The sequence below is a fragment of the Psammomys obesus genome, unplaced genomic scaffold (assembly GCF_907164565.1).
Source record: "Psammomys obesus unplaced genomic scaffold, mPsaObe1.curated_primary_1811, whole genome shotgun sequence".
NCBI classification, from domain to species: Eukaryota; Metazoa; Chordata; class Mammalia; order Rodentia; family Muridae; genus Psammomys; species Psammomys obesus.
The window spans coordinates 1,230,115-1,245,384 of record NW_026592509.1 but is presented as its reverse complement, the minus strand read 5'-3'; the positions used below and the strand labels follow the sequence as shown (position 1 = coordinate 1,245,384).

The 15,270-nt window shown below is 53.0% G+C and overlaps 1 protein-coding gene across 2 annotated transcripts; it reads right to left on the bottom strand.

Moving 5' to 3' along the window:
* Positions 1-29: 29 nt before the first annotated feature.
* Ruvbl2 (RuvB like AAA ATPase 2) lies at positions 30-15,246 on the bottom strand. Of its 2 annotated transcripts, XM_055613630.1 has the most exons (15): positions 15,033-15,246; positions 9,143-9,197; positions 7,838-7,893; positions 7,380-7,521; positions 6,682-6,811; positions 6,511-6,577; positions 3,226-3,332; positions 3,054-3,147; positions 2,823-2,946; positions 2,396-2,490; positions 2,195-2,313; positions 821-940; positions 520-649; positions 229-343; positions 30-139 (listed from the first exon to the last, which is right to left on the bottom strand). In XM_055613630.1, the coding sequence occupies exons 1-15, from the start codon at positions 15,042-15,044 to the stop codon at positions 114-116; spliced, it is 1,392 nt and encodes a 463-aa protein (XP_055469605.1). In that variant the 5' UTR covers positions 15,045-15,246; the 3' UTR covers positions 30-113. The 2 variants fall into 2 exon arrangements, with proteins under 2 accessions (XP_055469605.1, XP_055469606.1); XM_055613631.1 differs by lacking the exons at positions 7,380-7,521; positions 9,143-9,197; positions 15,033-15,246.
* Positions 15,247-15,270: the final 24 nt, after the last annotated feature.

Sequence of the window (15,270 nt, the reverse complement as noted above, 5' to 3'; positions counted from 1 at the left end):
GCCTGTGGGCACTGAAGACACAGCAGAGCTCCAGTTTCCAACCATTTTATAAAAAGTCACACCGTCAGAACTTGTAGAAAACAGCATAGGGGTGGCTGAGGAGAAGTGTCAGCTCAGGAGGTGTCCATTGTTTCGCCTTCTGCAGAGAGGGAAAACCAAGTATGTGAGAGGGCCAGGGTGCTCCTGTGTACCCTCTCCCACAGTGCCAACAGCCTGGGTGACACTCACTGAGCTCATTGAAGAGGAAGGCGTCCTGGTATTCCTTCATATACTGTGTGGAGCGGGACTCATCCAGGAAGAGGGAGTACACTCGCTTGATGTCGTCCACCTGCACCTCTGTGCCCTGGGAGCGGGGGGGACTCGGCTCATGTCAGCACGGCCCTCCCCTCCTCCTGCCTTTTCCTCTAAGATGGCCTGGGCTGCTGTGACTCTGAGGGCCCACCCAATATCCATGTGCCGTGGCCCATGGGCCACCCTAGGGGCCACCCCTCAACCCTCCAGGCTGACTTGCTGGCTGACCTTTCGTTTCCGGCACACCAGGCTGGCCGCCGTGATGAGCTGAATAGCGTAGCGCAGGGAGGTCTCCAGCCCAATGCGGGTCAGCACTGTGTAGGCGTCCTCGCTCATCTCCACATCTTCCTCCTCACAGCTGTGGGAAGGCGATCACGGCACATCAGCCCACCCCTCCCCTAGCACACATGGACACCGGGTCTCAGAACCACAGGCAGGGCCTCCTGACCCCACCCCACCGCCAGCTCTCCCCACGGCTGGGATGCCACACTGGTCTCTGCAGACCCGGAGGCCCAGGCGAATGCCATACCGGATGCGCAGGATCTGCTTGGTGTCCTTCTCACTGTAGGGGGATGTGGACACGATGAGCAGGCGGTCCAGCAGGTCAATGGGAATGCCATGGGGACTTTGGTAGCTGGTGCCTCGGATCCTGGGGGTCAGGGAAGACAGTTAGTGGATGTTCCTGGAAACCAGTCTGGCCATCATAGCCCACGTGGGAGCTGAAGGCTATGCAAGCAGCCTTTGCCCGCTGTGCTAGTGGCCGTCCTGTCCCGTTGCCCCGGCAAGCCCAGACAGTTCTCGATGGCAATGGGACCTGTAGCAATTTGTTCCAGTCAGAGGCAGTTTAGCCACAAATATGAGAACGCTGCTCTCCAGGGAGGTGGCTCACGGTGGCTGCCAGAATCCAACCTGCCAGCCACACACTTTCATGTACTGGGGTTGCAGGTGAACGTCAGCGGACAAAGGCGTCCTCAGGACTGGCGCTCTCCATGCCCTGGTCTAAGGCTGCCTGTGCCCCTACCCCGCCACCCTCAAGCCTATGGCCTTCGGCAAGTTGCTCAGCTTTCTTGGCCCATTCTGTGAAATGGAGTGGGTCAAGTAGCCAGGCCACAGCTTGTTTGGGCTGTCTGCCCTCTCTGCCTTCCTCACAACTAAGGTAACTCCAGTTCCAGGGGACCTGACGCCCTCTACCGGCATTTGTGGGCACCACATGCTGCTGTGTATATCCACAGACACAGAGAGAAGTAAATCAGAGAGAGAACACACACCGTTCTTGCGGGGGACCCGGGTCGATTAGCTCACAACTGCCTGGAGGTCTAGCTGCAGGGGATCTGCCCACACCTGCATTCACGCTTGCACATAAACCCTCCCACATACAGACGTGACTTACAAAAGGACACCATGGTAAAAACAGGGAGTCTGGCTCCCCAAACCCAGGTCCTCTGCAAGAGCAGTATGTGCCCTTAACCTGGGAGCCATCTGTTTAGACCTGTTTTCTTTTGAGAAAGGGTCCCATGTAGCCCAGGCTAGCCTAAAACTTAAACTCTTCCAGTCTCTGCCTACATAGTACTAGGACTATGGGAGCATCTTTCGTCAAAACTTCTGCGCTGTGATGATTAACTGGCTGGGCCGGAATGCCATGATTGATCACAGCAGTCTGTGACGTATCTGACAGACAGCCCTGTGCTCAGCGCAGGGCCAACTTCCTGGGGCACCTTCGGGTGCCTTGGCCAACAACTTTGAACAGCTGAACAGATTGTAGATCTGCCCCGGATTGTGGGGACCATGGTGAAGGTGCTCGGTTACCCAGCACAGCATTCAGAAGATGCATTTACCCTGAGGACACTGTCAACAGCCCCTGGCCCAGAGCACCCTCTCCCCAGAGACCTCCAAAGCTGCTCACCGGGTGATGCCTCGGTTGGTGGCCATGATGAGGACAGGGGCCATGTCACTCTCCAGGGCCCGGTTGAGGAAAGAGAAACTCTCAATGTCCAGCATGTGGACTTCATCAATGAACAGCACCTGGAAGCCATTGGGGCATAGCCTGAACATTCCCTGTCCCTTCCCAGGCCCGTCCACACCCGCCTCGGCTCTAGCCACTCACCCCAGGGATGATCTCCGCTTTGCCTTCCTCCCGCCACTCAGCCACCTTGGCATTGATCTGTTCTCGGACTTCTGACTTGATCTCCCCCGTGTCTCCTGCCAAAGATAGGGGTATCTGTTGAGCTAGAGACTGGGGTCAGGGGCAGGGCTGGGCAAAGACAGAGAAAGATGAAGCAGGGAGAGGGCTACGATGCTGCAGCAGGGCCAGGACCCTGAAATGCCCCAGAAGGGCAGCAGGCAGAGACCCTGGGAGGACTAAGGGCACTGCGGGAAGGACGCCTCAAATGGAGAGGAGAAGGCAAGCAGCAGGTCTGGAAGAAAGGTGGCAGTGCCAGGAGAGGGGCAGGACGAAGGGAGGACAAAGAGGGCTACAGCAGCAGAGGCACACATGCGCGGTGCCTCGGCCTGGGTGGGGAGGGGCAGCTGACCTGAGAAGAGGGCCAGGAAGCCCTGAGTACGGGAGTTGATGACGTCAATCTCGTGGAGGGACACAGTGTGCACCACCTCCTTGCGTTTCTGCAGCTCCCCGTCCGGGCACTGTACAAACTTGGTCTGGAGGGCCAAGGGCAGGTGTGAGGGCAGTGAGGGCAGTGAGGGCGTAGGCCCCAGTGGGAGGTCATGTGAAATACCCTAGCACCAGGCCAGAGGCAGCCACGCACCTGGGAGCCCATGGCGTCATAGTCTCGGGCACGTGTGAAAGAGCGGCCCAGCTTGGAAATCTTGCCAGTAGCCTTGTCAATGGTGATCACGTCCCTAAGGAGTGACAGCAGCGAGTGAGAGGACCCTCCTCCCCTCACTGACCCCGCTGCCCACATGGGCCCGCTGGCTCACCCGGCCTGGACCTTGTCCTTGGTCAGAGACTCGATCATCTTGGTCCCCAGGTCATAGATAGTCTCCATCTCAGTGGTCTTCAGGGTCAGTTTGCCCACCTTGGATCCCTGAGGGGACACACCAGGAAATGCTCAGAGGACGGCACCCATTTTTGGCCATAGCTTCAAAACTGGCGTGGCACAGGAAGCTCCTGGCCTTGGGAAGGTGATCACATGGGTGCCAGGCTTGAGATGTACCCTCTAATGTGTGCTGCTGTGTCACCGTGAACCCACAAAAGGGTGGGGAGCTGTCGAATTTAACATAGCTCTTTCATGCTCTTTCATGAAAGGCATCGGGTTTTGTTCTTTCTTGGCATTTCCGGGCTGGAACCCTGGGCCCAGCACTGTGCCACCCAGCCATGACCCTGGGCTCTCAGGTCAGTTCTAAGTAGGCCCGGCCTTTAACCGAGCAGCATCCTCACACAGTCTCATTGTCTTATCCAGCTACACCCGAATCCTGGACAAAAATCAAGCAGGAAATAAAAGGAAAGACAAAGCTGGGCCATCAAAGTGGCTGGGTGGGCAGGGCATTTGAAACCAATCTTAATGACCTTGTGAGTTTGTGCCACAATTTGTCCTCTGATCTCTACACACACTAAATAAATGCAAAAACAAAACAAAAAGCCTTTTAGAGAAGGTTAATTAAAAGTAAACAAAACAAACAAACAAAAGCCCACACTCCCCTCACGACCTACGTACGCTCCTTGGTACTTTTAGGGCAGTCAACTCTCTGTCTCTGGATCCTGTCAATCTCAAATGATTCCCAACCCCAGTAGTCCCAGAAGGAGGCAGGGTAAAAGGAGGGGGTAAGGGGGAGCTGGGATTATCTGTACATACATATTTGAACATTTTATTCTTTTTAGTTACAAGTATCTGTGTGTATCTCTGTGGGTTTGTGCACACCAGTTCAGGTACCCAAAAAGGGCAGAAGAGGATAGCAGATCCCTGAAAATATTGGTACAGGTGACTGTGAGCTACCCAGTGTGGATGTTAGGAACTGAACTTGGGTCCTCTGGAAGAGCTGTACAAGTTCTTGAACACTGAGCCATTAAATTAAAAAAAAATCCTATCTATATGTCTGTATATATATGTGTGTGTGTATAATGTATCTGTATGTACATATATATATATACACACACACACAAATCTTAAAGACATTTTTTGGGAAAAACCTTATCTATAATATTCTTACCATATTTACAAAATCTAAGCTTTATGAACAGATTGAACGCAATTATTAAAATTCCTGGGCAGCATAGCTATGCTAAATCCATTTCCATTAACAACACGGAAGAAGCTGTGGGTGACTGTACATCCTAACCTGAACAGTAAGAAGCAGGAGGTGGAGGACCATGAGCCAGCAAGGCTGTGCATTAAAAAACATTAAAAACAACAAAAAACAGAAGCAAAAGAAAACACAAACAAATCAAGAGCGCTTGTTCACACCTGTAGCCCCAGCACTCAGGAGACTGAAGCCAGCCAGGGGGAGATCCTACCTCAGAATGCAGTAGGGCTGGGATGTGGCTCAGTGGAGAGCTTGCCTATCCCAAACAAAAGGCTGGGCATGGAAGGCCACCTACAATCCTAGCACTCAAGAGGTGGGGCACCCTCCGGTCAAAGCCATCCTTAGTTACATAACAAGCTCAAGGCCAGTCTAGGCTACTTGAGACCCTGTATAAAAAAAAATTCTTGTGGAGGACTAGAGAGTTGGCTTGGCATACAGGAGAGCTTGCTGTGTAAACATGAGGGCTGAATTTGGATTCCAGCACCATGTTAAAACAGTAATAGCAATCATCATCATCATCATCCAGGCATGGCAGCATGCAGGCCTATAACCCCAGTACTGTTGAAGAAAGGACCACTGGAGCTCTGGAGCTTTCTGGCTGCCAGCGTAGTTCCAGGTTCAGAATGAGACCCTGTCTCAAAGAAATAAAGCACCGTGACACCAGGACATCCACCATCCTCTGCATGTGTCAACGGTCTCCACGAAACCCTTTCTCAAACACACTCTCCACAACCCCCCCCCAAAAAAAACCCAGCAAATGAAAGAGGAGGGCGCACCTATGCTGAAGCACTTCTTTCCAAGCACTTCAGTAACAGCTGAGACATTACATGAAGAAACAGCAAACAGGTGGGTTTCTCTGTGTAGCCTTGGCTGTCCTGAACTCACTTTGTAGACCAGGTTGGCCTTGAACTTACAGAGGTCCCTCTGCCTCTGCCTCTTGAGTGCTGAGATTCAAGGCGTGCACCACCAAGCCCAGCTATAGAACAAAATTCTAAACCAGGAGACCAGTCACTGCCCTACAGTCCTACACATCCAAAGGATCCAGAACCTGCAAGTCCAGAGGCAGGAAGCGATCACACGGGTGGGGTGAGAAAGAGCCAGGGGTGTTGGCATACAGAGATAATCTTCTCACGGGTTGAGAAGTTTTAGAACCAGATGGAGGTGGTGACGGCTGAGGAACTGTCACCGAGCACACTGCTACCAGAATGCTCTAACACGGCTGACAGACAGCCTTGGCTGTGGAGGGCTCACACAGCATGTGCAGACCCCGGGCCCCGCCCCAGAGCTCCCACAAGAGGGAGGCTTCCAGAACCTCGATACTCAGAGGCCTCAGCCTTGCACAATCTCACCTCAGTCCTCAGAGATGAGATTTCAGACCAACTGCAAGAGAGGTGAGAAAACCTACTATTTATAAATTAAAAAAAAAAAAAAGGCATTTATTTACATACATAGGTGCATGTGCACAAATGTAGGTCCCTCTCCGTCATGTGGGTTCTGGGGGCTGAAATGACGTCAGGCTTGGCACCAAGTACCTTCACCCACTTAGCTGCCTCACGGACCTGCCAGTGACTTTAAAGGCACGAAATAAAACAACGGGGCAAGGGCTTAACATACATGGGGCCTTAGGTTTAACCCAACACAGCAAAACAAAAGAGGAACCTCCCTACAACCAGGCAGATCAAACCTAGTACCTGACAGACACAGCTCGTGACACTGGAAGCAGGAAATGTGTGGAGGTAGGTCCCCTGGAGGGGTCGAGGGAGGAGGAGCTCTGGGGGAGGGGACGGGTCCGGTTCCCGGTGTCCACAGGGACTCTTCAGCCCACTTGCTTCTCATTTTACAAGAAAATCTCCAAGGCCCTGTGACACCCCCCAGCAGCCCCACCCTCTGCCTTCTGGCTGCAGGTGGCTTGCTAAGAGTATGGGTCGCAGGTGTCAGGACTGAGAATCCTCAGAGACTCACTGTGCCTGTGGCTGGCCGGTCAATCTGGATCTCCACCACTTCACCTTCAATGATCTCTGTCTCCTCCCTAGTGGGACAGACGGAAGGGCCTGGGTCAGACTGGCAAGGGACACCCTGGTTCTCTGACCAGGGCTCTGGGCAAGCAGAGTGGATATCCCACAGGACACTCACTTGATTCGAACGCCAATGGAACGGCGAAAGGCTTGAGTCAGGGCCTCCGTCTTGCTCATCTCCAGAGAAAATATCTCACTGCCGGCGATGGCTGTGAACGGTGTGTCGGGCCCTAGTGCCTGGGCCATGCCTGTGGGAACAGCAGTCAGGCAGTGGTGGCTGCCGGCTCCAGGCCATGGACACAGTGGTAGTCCATTCTATTAAGACAGCAGTAATCCGAATTAAAAGTTACAAACCAGTGCTAGACATGGTGGTGCACACCTTTGATCCCAGAACACGGGAGGCAGAGCCAGCTAAGACTACACAGAGAGATTTGTCTCAAAAAACCCAAAACAAAACAAAACAACCTCCGTAGCCCAGGTGCCCTGCGGCACCATGTGCTGGAACTGGCAATGCACACAGGCTTCCCACCGGCGGCTGCGAGGGAAATGCGGGACGCCCTCCCTGTCTCCCCATGAATGGAGTGCAGCAGGGAGGAACGAAACCTAAGCAGCCTTGCTGGAGCACAGCGCCCTGTGCTTTCCTAAAGTGAAAGCAAGTGTTGAAAATGTTGAGGCTAGAGGACAAGGGACCCCATGTAACTGCTCAGTGGCCCTAGACAGTCTCCTCCTGACGCTTCTGTGTGACTGTCTGTAAACGGAGTTAGCCTGCCCCCGACTTCCACAGGAGGGATTCAGTGGCCCCACAAGGCCTCTCACCCATGGCAATGGCTGTCTTCCCAGTGCCTGGCTGGCCAGCGATGAGTACGGCTCTCCCTGCAATCTTTCCTTCTCGGATCATCTCCAGCACCACGCCAGCTGCACGGCGGGCAGCCAGCTGCCCCACCATACCCTGGGAAGCCTGGAGGGTGGGAAGTGAGAGGACATGGAAATGACTGGCTCCAGAGCCACCACTGTATTCCCACCACACTCTGCCTGCTGGAAAACAAAACAGTCTACTGGTTTTCTTTTCCTTTTTGAGACAAGATCGCACTCTGTAGACCAGGCTGGCCTTGAACTCTCAGAGATGCGTGTGCCTCTGCCTCCCAGCAGTGGGATTACAGGTGTGCATCACTGTGGCTGAAGTGCCTTAGCATAGAACCAAGAGGCCTGAAGATAGGAATAGCCCTAGGCAAGCCTGCAAGGAGCAGCCCACACACCCAGCCCCTTGGCTCTACCTGTCTTGGCTCCAAGGCATCATCCAGGCCAAGGCCCCGGATGTGGGAGTGAGCGCCTGTGGGAGGAAGGGAAGACGTGTTACTGGCTGGTTCCAGATAATACTATGTGGCCCGAGTCAAGGGCTTCAGAGGAAAAGGGTGCCCTCTTGGGTGAATGGGACCAGGAAGATGCCTGAGCACTGTTAACTGCTTAGCACCCAAGAGCTGGGTGACACTACCAAGGCCCAAGAACTAACGGTGAGGGTCATGGACCACGGGGGGGGGGGGGGGTAGATACTGGTACTGGACATTCAGGTGCTCTTTTTCCACACCACCCTGAGAAGCCAGAGCTTGCTACCATTCCTGGGCTCACACACAGGGATGAGGAGAGAGTAAAGGCAGGTTAGGGCCCCAGCCTACATGCCACCCAGGAAGAGGCGAGGACAGGAGCCCTGTGTGGCAGCCACTGACTCTATAATGAAGCTCAAGGGCACACAGGCACCAGGCCCACCACAACCTGCCTCCACGCCACCACACTCTTGTGTCACTTCTGGAAGAGATGAGACTCGGCAAGCACCGGGTGTGGGGAGGGTATTTCATGACAAAAATGTAGAACTTATCAGCTGGGCACGGTGGTCCGGGAGGCAGAGGCAGGAGTTGTGTCACCCTCAGCTACACAGTGAGGTCAGAGCCAGCCTGAGATTGCCTCAAGAAGAACAAGGCCAGGCAGCACCGGGGCGGCAGAGGCAGGTGGACCTCTGTGAGTTCCAGGCCAGCCAGCGCCATGTAGAGACTAAACAGAATCACAGTGTGCCAGGAGCCCACACCGGGAGCCATCGCCCTCTACGGCGTCTTGGCGGTGCTGAGTGAGCACTGGACACGCAGGTGCGCCGCCTACACAGCAGGGCTTCTCGGAGCTGCCTTGCCGGCCTCTCCGCCTCAGGCTCCCTGCAGGTGGTGACTGCGGCTCTCAACGGCTCACCACTCAGCTGCTCTGGCACTTGGTCACCTCCGTGGGGATAGCACGACAGACTCCACACCTCCTGAGGTCACGGAACACTTCCAGCATGAACATTCCTGAATCTGCCGGCCACCTACTGGCCAAGTGCTCTGCAGGCCTGAGGCACCCCACGAATGAGGCACCCAGTGCACCCTTGGGGAGCATTTTAACACAGAGACACACACCCGCACGCTTGTATGCAGGACACATAGTTCTGACACTCCTTGAATTTCCAGAAACCCCATAGAGGCACCAGGCCTATGGCAGCATAGCCTGAGACTAGGGCCCCTTGTCTGCCTGCCTGTCCCCTGACCCTGCTCACTCACCGATTCGTTCAATCCTTGTCACATCCCGAATCTCGGGGACTTTGGTGGTGGCTGCCTGCAGGTGAGGAGGGTGAATGTATAAGAAGATTCCCTCTTGTCCCCCTTTCCCTTCCTCCCTCGAGGTCCCGCTGCCCCTGAGGAGCTCCCTTTCCTCACAGCAGTCACCTCCACACTCTGGGGTGCCGCTGATGGCAGGGCGATCAGCCTACCACAGGAGACAGGATGTGCCTCACCTCTGCGAGCCCTGGCATGATCTGGCATGGATGAGGGAACCCTGCTGTCCCATAACCCTGAGCTCTGAGAACAGCGAGGAGACTGTCAGGCTAGGGCTCTGGTTCCCAGTAGGTACTACATGTCCCTGAGAGGTCACAGTCCACTCTTCTGGCGCACCCTGGACTCCATGCTTGGTGGCTCAACATGCTCGAGTGCTGAGCTCATTCAGCAAGTATCTACCAGGGCCTCCTGTGCCTCTCTCCTCCTGAGGAAGCAGCTGATACTATCCCCCCTCGAAGAAGAAACATGAGTGAACACAGCCCGGATGTCTGGGCCCCTGGGGTCCCCACCAAGCAAGCAGACCGCTTTTTACAACAGCCAAAAGCCACACACGACATGTTCACTGGTCAGTGAGTGAACAGACATGATGCGGCCAGGTCACATGTGGACTATTATTCAGCTGTAAAAAGGAGTGAAGCTGATTCCTGCCATTCCCAGGAAGAACACTGAAAAGTGCTAAGTGAATGGGCTCTACACATGGGCGGGAGAGAGGAACAACAGCTGGAGTAATCACTGAGCCAGGCATGATGGCGCGCACCTTTAGAAATAGGAGGCAGAGGCAGGCCAGCCTGGTCTATAGACTGAGTTCCAGGACAGCCAGGGCTACACAGAGAAACTCTGTATCAAGAAAACCAAAACAACCCCTGCATGTTGAATGACTCTTATATGAAGTATCCAAAACAGGTAAGTTAGAAATAGGAAGTAGATTCATGGTTGCCAAAGGCTCAGGAACGGAGGGCTGGGATCACTGGAGGGTCCTGCTAAGCCGCATGCCCACAACCACTGGGATGGCTGGGTCAGGAAGAGTGCTGCAAATCGGGGCTAGCCCAAGCTACAGAGTGAAGCAAGAGACAGAGAAATCCAGAGAGCGGCCCCTTGCACATCTTGCAATATCTTTTATGAATCTAAGAAACCACATGCTAAGCAGCCCTCAGCCACCGCACAGCACGCCTCCTTCCTGAACCAGCACATCCAGGACACTCTCTTCACAGAAGGCTGGACGGAATCCAGGAGCAAAAGACTCCAGAACACTATACCCACAGGCAAAGACTCGCTCCAGGGACCCAACTCTCCTCAGAGATTCTGATAAGACTCTGCCTCCCACAAGGTCATTTCAGTCCTTGGCAGAACAAAAGCCCTTTTAGAATTCAAAACCCAGCAAAGTCCATTCAGTGTCAGAACTCCTGGCTGTTTTGAGTGAGGAAGTGTTCCACTCTGTGACGTTTCATTGGTCAACGTGATGGCAGTTAACAATCAGCATGGAAACAAACCTCCGGGCATGTCTGAGAGGGAGCTTCTAGGTCGGGTTAGACGGGAGGACCCACCCTAACTGAGCACCAGCGCTCATCACTCTCTGCTTCCTGATGGAGAATGCAGTGTGACCAGCTGCCTCAGGCTCCTACTGTCACAGGACTCCCCTCCAACTGTACGCCTTGAAATACAACTGCTGGTCAGCTTTATGATAGGACACAAGCCAGAGTCATTATGGAAGAGAAAATCTTTTCTTTTTATAAACATCGAGGCAGTTTCTCTGTGTAGCCCGGGCTGTCCTGGACCCACGCTGTAGACCAGGCTGGCCTCGAACTCACAGAGCTCCACCTGCCTCCCGGGCACATGCGCCATCACTGCCTGGCAGGAGAGGATCATGACTGAGAAACCACCTCCCTATGATTTGCCTATATGCAAGTCTGCAGTGGATTTCTCCACTGATGTGGGAGGGCCCAGCTCACTGTGGGCAGCACCACAGCTGGATTGTGTCATGCTGAGAGAGCATGCTGAGCAGGCCATGAGGAGCAAGAGCCCAGCAAGCAGCCCTCCATGGCCTGGGCTTCGGTCCCTCGATAATGAACTACAAGCTGTCAAAATGAAACAAATCCAAGCCCGGCACGATTGTGCACACCTTTAGTCCCAGCACTTGGGGGACAAAGAGGCAGGCGGATCTCTGTGAGTTCCAGGCCAGCCTGCTCTACAGAGTGAGTTCCAGAACAGCCAGGGCTACACAGAGAAACCCGATCTCCAAAAACCAAACCAAACCAAAAAAAACCCAACAAACAACAACAGAAACAAAATGAAACAAACCCTTCCATCCCCAAGTTGCTTTTGGTTGTTTTACCACCACAACGGAAACCCTACATAAGACACCACCTTCCCTGCTTGGCTTTTAACTGGGCTGAGTAACCTGTGCTGAGGACACAGCAACAGTCACGACTGTAGCACTCACCTTCCAGCTACAACTCCTGCCTTCGTACAAGAAGGCAGGTGGCAGCTTACAAAACCTTGGTGGGAAGACGTCAGGCTAACACTGTGGCAACAAGAAAATTAAAGGCTACTATGTTCATGCTGGTAATACCCTTGGAACTCAGACCCAGTTGTGCTGGCTCTCTAGTTGGACACATGGGGCCCAGGAAGAACTGCCTCTATGCCCTAGAGGAGGGGCTAGTCCACTGTACTAAACAATTCTATACATACAACCCCCAAAATGTGGGTGTTGTGGCTGCCAAGGCTGCCACAGTCCAGAAGACTTCTTTCTGTCCATGTGGTTCCTGGCAATCCTAGGTTCCTGGCACCTTCCAACTGGAGGCCATGCTTTCAAGTCCTGTTGAGGCCACTGGTCAGAGAATGGAGCCCAGGTGAAGGGAAAGAATGACTATAGGGGTCACGGGTCAACGTGACAATGAGGAAGCCCCCAAGGAGAAGTGGCCTGAGTTGGGACTCAGGGAGAACCAGCAGGTAATAGTGCCTGCTTCCAAGCCTGCCTCTCGAATTCAATTTCTGGAACCCACATGGTGGAATGGGGGAACCTACTCCCTCCCGCAAGTTGTCTCTGATGTGTACACATGCCCTATTAAGTGACCATCCATACAAACACACGTGAAATTATACATGTATTTATATTTAGGTCCAGGCATAGAGCCACACGCCTTTTCTGTGTGAGTTCTACACAGAGAAACCCTGTCTTTTTTTTTTTTTTTTAACGAAACCTTTTAAAATTTAGTTTTTATTTTATGCACATTAGCTTGAAGGTGTCAGATCCCTTGGAATTGGTGTTACAGACAGTTGTGAGCTGCCATGTGGGTGCTGGGAATTGAACCCAGATCCTTTGAAAGAGCAGACGGTGCTCTTAAACACCGAGCCATCTCTCCAGCCCTGAGAAACCCTGTCTTAAAAAGATATTTATACACACACACACATATATGTATATGTATACACACACAACTTAGGGTCTGGAGAGATGACTCAGTGCTTATGCGTGTTCATTTACTCCTTTTGCAGAGGCCGCAGGTTCGGTTTCCAGCACCCATACAGCAGCCCACAAGTACTTTTAACTCCAGTTCCTGAAGCTTTAGCACTGTCTCCCAGCCTGTGCAGGGTCGTGCGCGCGCACACACACACACACACACACACACACACAGATAATAAATATTATTTAAAAACAACAGCTTGGCTGGGCAGTGATGCACACCTGTAACCCCAGCTCGGGGAGGCAGAGACAGAGGCAGGTGGATCTCTGAGTCCAGGACTGCCAAGGCTACAGAGAAACCCTGAAAAGCAAACAAAAAGCAAGCCTATAACACGGGGTTGTGGAAGCAGCTTAGTGACTAAGCGCATGGCTGCTCTTCCAGAGGACCCAGGCAGGCTTGATTCCCAGCACCCACATGGCAGCTAACAATCATCTGTAGCTCCAATCCCTCCTGTCTTTTGTGGACACCAGGCACGCACATGGTGAACAGATGTACCTATAGGCAAAACGTTCATACAAATGACAAAAGGGGCTGCAGAGATGGCACAGAGATTAAGAGCTCAAAGCCATAATTGTAGTTTCAGGAGATCCAACGCCCTCCTCTGGCCTTCTCTAGGCACTATGTGTACACAGTACATAGTCAAGCTCATACACATAAAATACATACGTGTAATAATAATTTCAAAATATATTAGGACCTGAGCCTAAAGACAGCTGGTCTTGAATGGGAACGAAGAATAAAAAAAGGCAACTAACACAGCAACAGCCCGGCCACCTCTTCACCTAAAGCTACCAGGGCAGAACTTCAGGCGAGGGAGGCTCTTTTCTTCTCTTCCTCACCATGCTAACAGCAGACTCTCTACTGGCCCTCCTATAACCTGACTGGCCTCAACAATGGAACTGAGGCCACCACAAGGCCACAGTATTCCTCCACTGGGAGGTTTGGTGAGCTAATGTCTCACTTCCTGGGGTTTACTCGCTCATTTTAACATTCAAAGAACTGTGTGTTCACACAGACACGAGCCCTTTTGAGGTTCTGAAAATACAAAGTCACTAGATGAGATCCCAAGCTCCGAGCCTGTACTCTGCTTCTCACCACGAACTCCTGCTTCCTGACACACATTCTCATCGATGTGACCTGTGCTCTCTGTGTGTTTTAAGATTTTCTTATTCATTATGTATATAATGTTCTGTCTACACGTGCACCTGCCGACAAGAAGGCACCAGATCTCATTCTAGATGGCTGTGAGCCACCTTGTGGTTGCTGGGAATTGAACTCAGGACCTCTGAAAGAGCAGACAGTGCTCTTAACCTCTGAGCCATCTCTCCAGCCCCGTGACCTGTGCTCTCAGGCACACAACACTGGTTCCCATTTGCTACTCTTCCCCAGAGCTCAGGGCACTCGCCTCACAATCCTCAAAGGACACTGAGACAAGACTTTGAATCTGGCCACTGACTGCATCAAGAGGATGATGTTTCTATAACACGATGTCTGCTTTTCCAGGCTCTTGCTTATTCATTCATTCACAGAGAAATCTGAGTATCCGCACGACTCTTTTATCAAACCTAGGATTCTTGCTGTTGTTCTTGTTTTTCGAGTCAGGGCTTCTCTGTGAGGCCTTGACTGTCCTGGAACTCAAATCTGTAGATCAGGCTGGCCTTGAACTCCCAGAGATCGCCCGCTTCTGCCTCCCAAGTGCTGGGACTAAAGGTATGCACCACTATGCCTGACAGACTTAGGATTCTTAATACATAATTGTTTTCTCCATCAGACTCTAAGGCTATAACGAGGCTTTCTCCGTCCTCAGAAGTCAAGACACCATCCTCCTCCTTCAGACCCGGGAGTCCAGGGCCAGCTTTCTTCCACTAAGTTCAGGCATCCTCACCAGCCCTCCTCCCTCACACCCAGCTTCTCTCCCCAGTCTTCCTTCCCTAAACCAGGCCTCATCCAGTCCTCCTCCCTCACACCCAGGGATTCAGGCTCCAGCCCTCCTACCCCAACCACAAAGGTGCACACACCGGCCCTCCTCCCTCAGACCTTTGTATCCTCCCCTCCAACACTTCCCTTACAGCCACATGTCCTCAGCCCTCTCCTTGATAACCAGGCGACCTTCTCAGCCCCCTTCCTTCAGATTCATGCAGAGATGCTCTTCTCCCTTAGACATCATATGCATCCTCCCAAGTAGCTCCTTGTCAGACCCAGGTGTCCTCCTCAGCATCCTTCCTCAGACTCCGAGGTTCTCTCCAGCCCTCCTCCCCCAAGGTTAGGCATCTTTCTTATCGCTCTTCTTTCAGCCCCACGAGTCCTCTTCAGACTCCTTCAGTCTCCGTGAAGGGGGGGTTATTCCCGGTCCTCCACGCGCACCCAGCACTTACCACGGTTGCCATGATGCACACCAACGGCCAATGCCTCAGCGGAAGCGGAAATCAGCTAGGAGCGTGGTCTTTTTCCTATCTAGGCTCCTCGGTCATCCAGTCATCTCTATGGTTCATAAAATATGCAAAACCCTCCTGGGGGCGTACACCAGGCCGCGCCCACTCTCTTGCAAGGCGGGTGTCTGAAGCCCGGGTGGGTTCCTGACGTCTCCTGCTCCTCCTCCTCCTTTTATCCAGC

Coding starts and splice junctions, on each gene's coding strand:
- Ruvbl2 (XM_055613630.1), bottom strand. Junction 2,947..3,053: donor ATGACGCCATGGGCTCCCAG/GTGCGTGGCTGC, acceptor TTGGCCCTCCAG/ACCAAGTTTGTACAGTGCCC. Junction 344..519: donor TGGTGTGCCGGAAACGAAAG/GTCAGCCAGCAA, acceptor CCCCGCTCCCAG/GGCACAGAGGTGCAGGTGGA.